The sequence below is a fragment of the Pelophylax lessonae genome, assembly GCF_965119305.1.
Source record: "Pelophylax lessonae genome assembly, chromosome: 2".
In the NCBI taxonomy this organism is placed as follows: Eukaryota; Metazoa; Chordata; class Amphibia; order Anura; family Ranidae; genus Pelophylax; species Pelophylax lessonae.
In genome coordinates, this window is record NC_138769.1 from 158,084,058 (window position 1) to 158,096,945 (window position 12,888).

Genomic DNA, 12,888 nt, shown 5'->3' on the forward strand with positions numbered 1-12,888 from the left:
ACATGACCTCTGCCAGAATCTTGAAGAGTCCAAAAGGCAAGCCGGAATGGTCAATGGCAAATCTTGCGCTCCATTGAAACTGCAAAGCAAAGGAACTCCTGATGTGTAGGATGGATCTTGACACATCCTACAGCAAACATCAAGTCCAAGGTGACCATATAAAAACATCCCTCAGAAGGGTCTTGCCCACCATATTCTCCATCATATACTTTATTTTAGACTAACCGCTTTGTTCAACATCAAGTTTGTGTTCTGTGTTTTGACAAAGGTTTCTGAACCATAAACACATGGAAGTGAAATCTCTGAAAGATTTAATCTTCTAAACAGAACAGGAATGATCACTCCCTGACGGGTAAATGTATTTATGCCATTGTCCAGAGCCACTGCATTCACATGATCTAATCAGGTTTTTTTTTTTTTAATGGTTTGCTTCCTGAGGCCTATCCCCCTGCTAGTTCTAGGAGCCACAAAAAAAAAAAAAAAAAAAAAAAAAACCACCCCTCTGGTTTAAAACTGTGATCCTCATCTTTCAAAATTACCAGAATCCTGAAGAGAAAAAGGTTAGCATTTTTTTGTTACTTGTGACAAAGCCGAGTCCAGCTTGGGACATTTCTTTGTCATTTTTGTTTAAGAGAAACCTCTATTTTCCAGGATCTTCCATTAGAATTCATCTTCTTGTGTTCTTTCCACTCTCTCAAAACCAAGTCTTTTAGGTACTGATGGAAAGGAAAAACCCTACCCTGATGCTCTTGCCCTACATCCCTGCCCTAAATAGAGAGCAATTTAGGAGATCAGGAATCGTTTAGTAGCTTCCAACAACTGATCCATCTCTCCTCTAGGACAAATAAATGTGGAGTCCAGGAATGAGTCAGCTTAATCATTCACCTCCTCTTCACGCTGGAGAGCACCAAGTGGAGGATCCCGACTCAGCAGTAAAACACCCCAGTTTTAGAGGTAGTAGGCAAGGAATCCATAAGAACTGCCCTAAACCAATAAAGATTAAAAAAATTTAAGCCATCTCCAATCTCATGATCTGCATAAAATCTTTCATTGCAGGCGGTCTGTCAGGTCTCTGTCAGCTTTTTCAATAAACTGCTAATAAAACAGAAAGGTTTTAAGTAGGTCGGACAACATTGCAAGACAGTTTTCACTAGGCTTTTACAAAAATATATAAAAAGGACAGGGAGGGACAGTTCCAGGAATACAGACCACCGGGAATACAGACCACCACCAATTACCACTGCTGACTCTCAATATACAAAAGAAAAACCAACTGCAGAGATGCTTAAAGCTTTAAGAAGCATATACCAATAGCAGTCTTCTGCTTGGGTAAAGCTGCTAGGGCCACTATGCCATACTCCAACTTCTCCATGATGAAGGATGGTGGCAGTTTCTCCCCACCTTATCCAGCTTTTGCAACATGCGGTGATGCAACCAAGTGACAAAGCACTCCACCAGTCTGAGGCTTGGACCACGCAAACTCCACCCACTCAGCTGCCATGTATTTTACCACTCAAACCACTGACAAACATGGCACAGACCACAGTCAACACCATAGGAAAAAAAAAAAAAAAAGGAGGTGGACAGGGCAGGCAGGCAGGCCCGGAGACTTAAGGAGTTGGCCTCCATCAGAACCGGGGTTAGGACCCTAGAAACATGTAGGGGGGGCCCACTAAACCCTTATGAAGGAAGCAATGGCCACAAAGTCCAGCAAAACTGAATGAAGAAGGGGGAAGACTCATCTCTGAAGAAACGAGGCATTACCGTGACCCTTGTGTACAGAAGATGTAGTATTTATGTTTAACTGCCCATAAATTTATTTTAAACTCTAAAATTATCTTATGGATTTTATGTTCCAGCACCTGAAAAAATAAAAAAATAAAAATAAAAAATAAAACCACCAAAGACTTTGTTTCCAAACCTTTGTGTTTTTTTAGTCCTAAATAATCTTCTTGAAGTTAAAGAAATGAATCATTTTCTAACATCTCAGGTTACACAGTCAAACCTTAAGGGCTCTTTCACACGGCCGATCCGCTTGTCCGCAAATCATCCTATTTTTTTGCGGATGATTTGCGGACATAATGTAAGTCAATGGCATTGCGGATGTCAGCGGAATTCCATCCGCTGACATCCGATTTTCTTCCTTTCAGTTCTGTTCCGTTTTTTGGAACGGAACAGAACCCTATTTTTCCTCCTGTGTAAAAAACGGAAAGGAAGGTGTAATCCGCTGACATCCGCAATCCACATAGACTTACATTATGTCCGCATATCATCCGCAAACGGATGGGATGATATGCGGGCATACGGAGCGGATGACACAACTGTCATCCGCTCTGTGATAAAAAAAAAAAGTCCCGCAGCGGACACAAACAGCGGAGCGGCCGTCTGAAAGAGCCCTAAAGGTCTACAAGTAAAGGTTACAGATCATTCACTTCCTTCAAATAGATTTACAGTGCCTTCAACTCCAATAAAATTAAGCATCTTACCTTGCGTTTTGTTTCTTCAAACAAGCTCATAAGACTCTCCTTGGCCGTCAGGATCGGGTTGCTGGCAGCCAGGCTGCGCATGTAGTAATAAACAGCATCCAGTTTCCTCCTCTGCAGCACATGTAAACAGTTCAATTCATAATTAACATATTAATCTAAGCAAATCCAAATTACAAGCAGCACAAGAATAAGAAAATTAAAATTACAAACACCTTCCTACCCCCCCAAACACGTCCTCACACAAATGCACGCCTCAGTTACACAATGATGCCAATTTACTTAAAAAAAAAAAAAAAAAGGTAGTTCACTTTGCAAAGTAAAGGTTAATAAATAAGGTGAAGCTGTGTTTAACGTTGATAACATATTTGTTTACTAGTAAACATTAGTTGTTTTTTTTTAACATAAATACAGGTGCATCTCCTAAAATAAGAATATCATCAAAAAGTTAATTTTATTTCATTAACTCAATACTTAAGTGAAACATATTTTATATAGATGGGTTACACAGAGTAATATACTTAAATTTCTTTTTTTTTTTTTTTTTTTTATTTTGATGAATATGGCCTACAGCTAGTGAAAAACCAAAATTCAGTATCTAAAAAAATATGATTACATAGGACAATAAAAAAGATTTTTAAAAACAGAAATGTTGGCTTACTGAAAAGTATGTCTATGTACTGTAAAGTATAGTATGCTTTCAATACTTGGTCGAGGCTCCTTTTGCATGAATTACTGCATCAATGGCGTGGTATGGAGGCGATCAGCCTGTGCCACTGCTGAGGTCTTATGGAAGCCAAGGTTTTTAGGATGGTGGCTTTCAGCTCATCTGCATTGTCCCATCTTCTTCTTGACAATACCCCACAGATTCTCAATGGCAGTAATGGCGAACCTTGACCCCCCTGATACGTTGGAACTACATTTCCCATGATGTTTATGCACTCTGTAAAGTAGTTGAGCATCACGGGAAATGTAGTTCTAAAAAATCTGGGGTGAGAAGGGTGACCATCACTGCTCTATGGGGTTTAGGTAAGGCAAGTTTGCTGGCCAATCAAGCACAGCGATACCATCATTAAACCAGGTATTGGTACATTTGGCAGTGTGGGTGGGTGCCAAGTCCTGCTGGAAAATGAAATCAGCATCTCCATAAGCTGGTCAGCAGAGGAAAGCATGAAGTGCTCTAGAATTTCCTGCTAGAGTGCTGTGTCGACATTGGACTTGATAAAACACAGTGGACCAACACCAGCAGATGACATGGATCCCCAAACCATCATAGAATGTGCAAAATGTTGCATTTTATTTGGAAATCAAGGCCCCAGAGTCTGGGGGAAGAGTGGAGAGGCACAGAATCCAAGTTGCATGAGGTCCAGTGTGAAGTTTCCAGTCAGTGATAATTTGGGGAGCTGCCTGATCTCCTCCATGCCAAGCCATTGATGCAGTAATTCATGCAAAAGGAGCCCCAACCAAGTATTGAATGCATACTTTACGGTACGCCAACATTTCTGTATTTAAAAATCTTTTTTTTTTATTCTCATATGTAATATTCAAATTTTTTTAGATACGGAATTCTGGGATTTCACTAGCTGTAGGCCATATTCATAAAAAAAAAAAAAAAATGAAATGATTTAAGTATATCACTCCGTGTGTAACCCATCTATATAAAATATATGTTTCACTTATGAATTGAGTCAGGCCAGCAAACATGCCTGACCTAAACCCCATAGAGAATCGGTGGTGTATTGTCAAGAAGACGAGACACCAGACCAAACAATGCAGAGGAGCTGAAGGCCAGTATCAAAGAAAACTGAGCTTCCATAGCACCCAAGCAGTGCCACAGGCTGTTCACCTCCATTCCACGCCACATTGATGCAGTAATTCATGCAAAAGGAACCCTGAACATGTACTGCATACTATACTGTACATGGACATACTTTGCACTAAGCCAACATTTCTGTACTAAAAAACCTTTTTTTTTTTTTTTTTTTTTTTATTAGTCCTATGTAATATTCTTATTTTCTGAGATACCGAATTTTGGGTTTTCCCTAACTGTAAGCCATATTCATCAAAATTAAAAAGAAAGAAATGCTTGAAATATATTGCTCTGTGTGTAACGCATCTATATAAAATTTTCACTTTTTGGAATGAAATTACTGAAATAAAATTAACTTTTCGATAGGATATTCTAATTTTTTAAGATGCACACAGATATATACATATATATCTATCTCTGTGTTCTACAATACATCCGGAAAGTATTCACAGCGCTACACTTTTTCCACATTTTGTTATGTTACAGCCTTATTCCAAAAAAAACGATTTCCTTAAAATTCTATAAACAATACCCCATAATGACAAAGTGAAAAAAGTTTGTTTGAAATCTTTACATTTTTTTTTAATAAAAAGGGATTTTTGACTTACCGTAAGTAAAATCCATTTCTCTGATGTTCATTGAGAGACAGCTCTTCATCTTCATGACTGTAGGGTTATACTGCCCCCTACAGGAATAGGACACTAGGCAGAGAACAAAGCTTAAGCACACCTATGGGGCAGTCCCTGAGGGTATACTCCTACTTCCTGCTATAAGTATTCAGTTTTGTACCAAGCAGTGTCAGAAAAAAAAAAAAAACCTAACTCCAAAGAGGGCGGGTGCTGTGTCCGCCAATGAGAAGTGCATTGAACGGTAAGTCAAAAAAATGTCCCTTTCGTTCATTGAGGGACACAGCTCTTCATCTTCGTGACCGTAGGGATGTCCCAAAGCAGTGTCTTCAACCGGAATTACAGTGGCTTTATTCAACCTGGAAACCGGGGAGTCTACTTAAGTACCATCCTTTAAGGAGGGACTCCCCTTAAGGGTACCGCATTTCAAAACGCTTAGGGATTGCACAGGTGCGTTTTGGGGACCCTCACTGTTTTGAAACAATATCATCATAGAAGGCAGTAAAAGGGGAACACCCTCACTGCTTTGAAGGACCTGTGGGTGCCAAAGGTAACCCACGCCTTTGATGCTGTGTAAGCCCCGGTTCACATTTGTGCGATTGCAGAGATCGCATGTAATTCGGAGCGCACTGCTCCTAAATTACTGCGATCTCATGTGCGGTGCGAATTTCAGCCATACACTTTGTATGGCTGAATTTACACCGCATCCGCACTAAACTCGCACATGTTTTTTTTTTTTTATCCGCAGCAGAATCGGATCGCATAGTGGTACACACTAGTGCGATCCGATTCTGTGCGAACTTGCAGATCAAACTGCGATATGCGATCGCAACTGGGGGTGTCGTTAACTTTTAACTGACACCCCCTGCGTATCGCATATGGCAGTGTGAACATATTCGCAGCGTTCCCGCATTGCACAAATGTGAACCGGGACAATCTTCCATACGTAAGTTTTCCTCACACCGATACAATCAGTACATCCACTAGCGCCTTTTCATGTCCGGCTAGAGGAACAGAGGAATCATCCTCACCATCTGAGCACACAGGGTGCATGGACGTGGATCCCGAAAGGTAACTCGCATCCGCAGCGGCCGAATTAAACACTGGATCTGATGAGACAGAGGAAGCAGGTGAAGGCTGGGGGGGGGGGGGGGGGGGGGGGCGCTTTTTGCTAGCCCTTTTGCCCAGGACCAAGCCCACTTTAGACACCAAGGTCTCCAGGACGCCATCAGTGCAGTCAGTTGGGGGGCCCCGGAGGGCCTGACCGCCTCAGAGAGGATCAGGTGGTGAAACATGCTTAAAGGGACTCCATGAATGGAGCGGGGAACTCGCACAAATACACAATGCAAGGGACATCCCATCGCGCTGTCGGCACAACAAGGCCCAGCACAGAACTACCGCTGTAATTGCAGAAAGGTAGAGAAAACCCAACAAGGCACTCGCCACCACCGGTCAGCACACAGCCCGCACTCTCTGCATACCATGCAGCGATCAGGAAGAGAAATATCCTTGTATCAGTGGCTGAGGAAGGGCTTCCCACCGCTGAATCAACACCCATCTGACTTCAAAAACATGGCCGCCGCTATTTACAAAGGGAAGCCATAGGAAAATGGCCGCCGAGGCTACACAAACATGGCCACTGAGCTGCAGCACACATGGCTACAAGAAAATGGTAGTCCCATGCAGAGCCACGCAGGTCCCAAGGCCTTAAAAAAGATCCCAGCAGGAAGGGGGGCCCTGGCAGGCGCCCCCACCAGGCCCATTCCCCACCCGAGCAGCAATTGTTCGGTCGCAGGCGGCACGCTCCCCCACCCCCATCGCCAGTGCAGCACCTCATTTTCCCTAAAAAGATAAGTCTGCCCCGGGGCGGGGTGTGAGCAGATGGAGGGCACAGGCTGCAATAGACAACCAAGCTTGGGGGGGGGGGGAGCGAACTGGGAGGGAGGGGAGCCCGGGGGTCCGACCATCCCAGGGAGGGGCCCACGTCCACCCCAAAACCCTCCAGGGGTAGAGGGGGGACAGCTACTTACCACACCAGGAACAGGTGGGCACTGCTCCGGAGAGACCACCGCTTCATCGTAATGTGGGTGCTGTCGGCCAGGAGGAAACGCTGCGGCTCAAACCGAAGCCAGTTCGTATGCGCCCTCGCGAGACATTTAACTCGGAGGCCAGCCCCTGTCCAGTGGTGCTATGTCGCGACCGATCTAGCGCAGAGCTGCGGTCTGGACGCGCTTGCTGGGTGGACCCTAAGGATCTAGATTATCCAGCTTGTCGCCCAGTTCGGCATTTGATTTCAGATTTTCACAGAAAAAAAATAAAAAAAAGGAGGAAAAAAATCCATTTAAGAATAAAAAATTTCCAGGACTAGAGATCCCAGCAAGGAACCAGATCCTTCCTCCTGACTATGCAGAAAAAAAAATGGAATATGCGTGCTCAAGTTTTTTTCTCTGCCTAGTGTCCTACTCCTGTAGGGGAGGGGAGGGGAGGGGAGGGGGGAGTATAACTCTACGGTCATGAAGATGAACTGTGTCCGTCAATGAATGAGAGAGAAAAATCAAATCACATGTACATAACCTTTGCTTAATATACCAATTAAAGGCTCAAGTCTTTTTGGAGTATGATGCTACAACCTTGGCACACCCATTTTTTGGGCAGTTTCTCCCATTCTTCTTTGCAGGACCTCTCAACCTCCATCGGGTTGGATGAGGAACTTCAGTGCACAGCCATTTTCAGATCTCTCCAGAAATGTTCAATCGTATTCAAGTCTGGGCTCTGGCTGGGCCACTCAAGGACATTCACAGAGTTGTCCCCGTAGCCACCCCTTTGTTATCTTGGCTGTGTGCTTGGGTAGTTGAAGATGAACCTTCAGCCCAGTCCGAGGTCCAGAGTGCTCTAGAGCAGGTTTTCATCAAGGATGTCCCTTTCCCTTGATCCGGACTAATCTCCCAGTTCCTGCTGCTGAAAAACATCCCCACAGCATGATGCTGTCATCAACATACTTCACTGTAGGGATGGTATTGATCAGGTGATGAGCGGTGCCTGTTTTCCTCCAGACATGACGCTTGCCATTCAGCCAAGAGTGTTCAATCTTTGTTTCATCAGACTAGAGAATTTTGTTAATTATGGTCTGAGAATCTTTAAAGGTGCTTGCGGCCTGCCCCTTACGAGGTCCATCCGTAAGAACCAACAAAGATTCGGATTTCGCCGACCGGTACACCCTAATTGCCCAAACTACATCCAGGGAGTGTACAGCAATTTCTTTAGGGTGTTTCGGCTTAGGACATAAAGACGGCAATAATGAAGCCCAGAGACAACCTTAGAAAGGAACGCCTGACAGGATCGTAACACCACTTTGTCCCTGTGAACCACCAGGAAAGGCGACCGACAGGACAATGCAGCAAACTTCGACACCCTACGTGCAGAACTAATAACGACCAAAAAGGCCACCTTCTCTCTCTCTGTGCAGGCAGTGTGGAACAGTCTCTCTCTCTCTGTGTGCAGGCAGTGTGGAACAGTCTCTCTCTCTCTCTGTGCAGGCAGTGTGGAACAGTCTCTCTCTCTCTCTGTGTGCAGGCAGTGTGGAACAGTCTCTCTCTCTCTCTGTGCAGGCAGTGTGGAGCAGTCTCTCTGTGCAGGCAGTGTGGAGCAGTCTCTCTGTGCAGGCAGTGTGGAGCAGTCTCTCTGTGCAGGCAGTGTGGAGCAGTCTCTCGGTGCAGGCAGTGTGGAGCAGTCTCTCGGTGCAGGCAGTGTGGAACAGTCTCTCTCTCTCTCTCTGTGTGCAGGCAGTGTGGAGCAGTCTCTCTCTCTCTGTGTGCAGGCAGTGTGGAACAGTCTCTCTCTCTCTGTGTGCAGGCAGTGTGGAACAGTCTCTCTGTGCAGGCAGTGTGGAACAGTCTCTCTCTCTCTGTGTGCAGGCAGTGTGGAACAGTCTCTCTCTCTCTCTGTGTGCAGGCAGTGTGGAACAGTCTCTCTCTCTCTGTGTGCAGGCAGTGTGGAACAGTCTCTCTCTCTCTGTGTGCAGGCAGTGTGGAACAGTCTCTCTCTCTCTGTGTGCAGGCAGTGTGGAACAGTCTCTCTCTCTCTGTGTGCAGGCAGTGTGGAACAGTCTCTCTCTCTCTGTGTGCAGGCAGTGTGGAACAGTCTCTCTGTGCAGGCAGTGTGGAGCAGTCTCTCGGTGCAGGCAGTGTGGAACAGTCTCTCGGTGCAGGCAGTGTGGAACAGTCTCTCGGTGCAGGCAGTGTGGAACAGTCTCTCGGTGCAGGCAGTGTGGAACAGTCTCTCTCTGTGTGCAGGCAGTGTGGAACAGTCTCTCTCTGTGTGCAGGCAGTGTGGAGCAGTCTCTCTGTGCAGGCAGTGTGGAGCAGTCTCTCGGTGCAGGCAGTGTGGAGCAGTCTCTCGGTGCAGGCAGTGTGGAGCAGTCTCTCGGTGCAGGCAGTGTGGAGCAGTCTCTCGGTGCAGGCAGTGTGGAACAGTCTCTCGGTGCAGGCAGTGTGGAACAGTCTCTCTCTCTCCCTGTGTGCAGGCAGTGTGGAACAGTCTCTCGGTGCAGGCAGTGTGGAACAGTCTCTCTCTCTCCCTGTGTGCAGGCAGTGTGGAACAGTCTCTCTCTCTGTGTGCAGGCAGTGTGGAACAGTCTCTCTCTCTCTGTGTGCAGGCAGTGTGGAACAGTCTCTCTCTCTCTCTGTGTGCAGGCAGTGTGGAACAGTCTCTCTCTCTCTGTGTGCAGGCAGTGTGGAACAGTCTCTCTCTCTCTGTGTGCAGGCAGTGTGGAACAGTCTCTCTCTCTCTGTGTGCAGGCAGTGTGGAACAGTCTCTCTCTCTCTGTGTGCAGGCAGTGTGGAACAGTCTCTCTCTCTCTGTGTGCAGGCAGTGTGGAACAGTCTCTCTCTCTCTGTGTGCAGGCAGCGTGGAACAGTCTCTCTCTCTCTCTGTGTGCAGGCAGCGTGGAACAGTCTCTCTCTCTCTCTGTGTGCAGGCAGCGTGGAACAGTCTCTCTCTCTCTGTGTGCAGGCAGTGTGGAACAGTCTCTCTCTCTCTGTGTGCAGGCAGTGTGGAACAGTCTCTCTCTCTCTGTGTGCAGGCAGTGTGGAACAGTCTCTCTGTGTGCAGGCAGTGTGGAACAGTCTCTCTGTGTGCAGGCAGTGTGGAACAGTCTCTCTGTGTGCAGGCAGTGTGGAGCAGTCTCTCGGTGCAGGCAATGTGGAGCAGTCTCTCGGTGCAGGCAATGTGGAGCAGTCTCTCGGTGCAGGCAATGTGGAGCAGTCTCTCGGTGCAGGCAATGTGGAGCAGTCTCTCGGTGCAGGCAATGTGGAGCAGTCTCCCTCTCTCTCTCTCTGTGGGCAACGTGGTGCAGATGGATGGTGAGCCGATTCGGTGGTTCAATGGGCCGCTTGACTGGACCCCCAGGCCTAAGGCTGCCAGCCCTCCCCTGGTTAAGGCATGGTCCATGAATACAAAATCAAGTTGGTTGTTTATTGCCCCAGTTAGCTGCAGCTTGATGTACTAAAATTGTAGCAAGAGCTGGCTGCAGAGTTGAGTCTGCAAGAGTAAAGAGCCTATAAGAGCGTCCCAAACTTTCGATCTGGAGAATCTTTGAATGAAGGAACATCTACTAGAAGTACATTTTCTAGCTTTTAATAGCGTAGGAATCACCGATTCAGACAATCCTCTATCCTTCAGCACCTGGCTTTCAACAGCCAAGCCGTCGAAGCCAGCAACTGTAAAGCAGAATGGAAGATTGGCCCTTGGGACAGCAGATCTTTCCTGACAGGAAGTCTCCAAGGAGCATTGGCAACCAGCCGTACCAGATCGGCGTACCAAGACCAGCGAGGCCAGTCTGGAGCCCCTAGGATGACCAGAATCGATCCTGCCTCGATCCTGCACAGAAGCTTGACAGGAGGAAAGGCAGACATCAGACGATACTGACTCCAAGGAGCCACTAATGAGTCTGTGGCATCGACTAGAGGATCCAGAGACCGTGCCACAAACATCTGCACTTTCCTGTTAAAGCGAGAGGCCAACAGATTCACCTCGGGAGTACCCCACAGGAGACAACTGATGAAACACCTCCGGGTGAAGTGACCATTCCCCCTGGTCCAATGCCTGTCCACTGAGGTAATCCGCCTGCCAATTTTCCACCCCTGGATGGTGTACAGCAGAGAGGGCTGGAACGATTTGTTCTGCCCACCTTAGAATGCGGGGTACTTCCCGAGCTGCCATATCACTTCTTGTCCCCCTTGATGATTGACATTGCCACGGCGTTGTCTGATTGAATTTGTACAGGACACCCCTAGAGATGACTTGTCAAATAAGCCAGACAAAGTCTGATCGCTCAGCGCTCTAGCACATTGATCAGTAGGCCTGGACTATTCCAGAGTCCAGAACTCATGAGCACACTCTGTGCAGAGGACAGGCTGGCGTCCGTGGTGACAACCGTCCAAAGCCTAGTCCGCAGACCATCATTTTAGCCAGATAATGCAAGACCACCGCTGAGACAGACAGACTAGAAATTTAAGAGAGCAGCATCCAAAGAGGTGTCATTGACAAACTGTAGTCCTTGGACCAACTGATCCGCCAGCTCCGCAAAGGCAGGGGGAGCTGTTCCACCGCCAGATTCCGGCGTAGAAGTTTTGCCCACTCTATCATAGCTTGGGACAGCAGGGCAATAGTAAATACCGGTCTAAGCGCTGAACAAGCCACAGTAAACATATGGCGGATCAAGGCCTCCAACCTATCAGCTGAATCTGTGAAGACCGGGGACTCTACAACCAGGATTAGGGGGGCCTTATTCAACCTTGAAACCGGGGAGTCCATTACAGGAGGAACCGTCCATTTTTTAAGGAGGGAATCCTCATAGGGGTACTGCATTGCAAAACGCATAGGAATTTCAAAAGGTGCGTTTTGGGCAACCCCACTGTTTTGGGAAAATATTGTCAAAGGAGGAGGGGGAAGGGGAACACCTTCACCGCTTTTGAGGACATGTGGGTGACAAAGGAGACCCGCTCCTCTAAAGCTGCATTAGTCGCATCCTCCATCTTTAAGGTTTCCCTCTCTGAGGCAAATAGTGCATCCACTAGTGCCTTTTCATGTGCAAGAGGAGACGATGAATCATCCTCACTATCTGAGCATGCAGGATGCGTGGACGCAGACCCCCAAAGAGTAACTTGTATCCGCGGCGGCAGAATCAGATTCTTGATTTGATGAGACAGAGGAAACGGGTGAAGGCGCGGGGGGGGGGATGCTTTTTGCTAGCCCATTTTCCCAGGACCAAATCTACCTTGGAAACCAAGAACTCAAGGACCGCAGTCAGTTGTTGGGACCCGGAGGGCCCGACAGCCTCAGAGGGGATCAGGTGGTGAAATATGTTCCTGGGACTCCATGAGTGGAGAGGGAAACCCACACAAAAAAAAAGGTGTAAAAACACTGTAAGGGACACCCCACCGCACTGTGGCACCCCAAGGCCAAGCACAAAGCACTACCGCTGCAACGGTAGAGAGAGGGGAGAGAAAACCCCACAAAAAGGACTTACCACCACCGGTCAGGTACTCATAGCACCAGACTAACTGCACATCAGGCGATCAGGAAGAGGAATATCCAGTGTATCAGAACTAGAGGCCAAGGAGAGGCTCCCAACGCCGAAACACCACCCATCCGGCAACAAAAACATGGGGAAACCACAAGAAAATGGCTGGCGAGTCTACACAAACATGGCCACTGATCTGTAGCATGAAAAGCTACAAGAAAACGGTGGCAACACGCAACTCCCGGGGGACCCCAGCAGCACAAAAAACTATCCCAACAGGAAGGTGGGCCCGGCAGGCACCCCCACCAGGTGTGGGCAGATGGGGGTAAAGGCATGCAATAGACCACGGAGACAGGGAGAAAGGGGAACCTAGGGGTCCAACCTTCCCAGGGAGGGGCCCACATCCACCCCAAAACACTCTAGGGGTAGAGGGGGGACAGCTACTTA

General features: G+C 47.4%; 1 protein-coding gene across 1 annotated transcript in view; it reads right to left on the reverse strand.

The window, feature by feature from the left end:
* SMG6 (SMG6 nonsense mediated mRNA decay factor) overlaps nucleotides 1-12,888 on the reverse strand; it is a 697,848-nt gene that overhangs the window by 624,889 nt on the left and 60,071 nt on the right. The window contains exon 7 of the mRNA XM_082247741.1: nucleotides 2,487-2,597. Within this exon, the coding sequence (XP_082103867.1) occupies nucleotides 2,487-2,597 (111 nt within the window). The remainder of the gene's footprint in view (nucleotides 1-2,486; nucleotides 2,598-12,888) is intronic.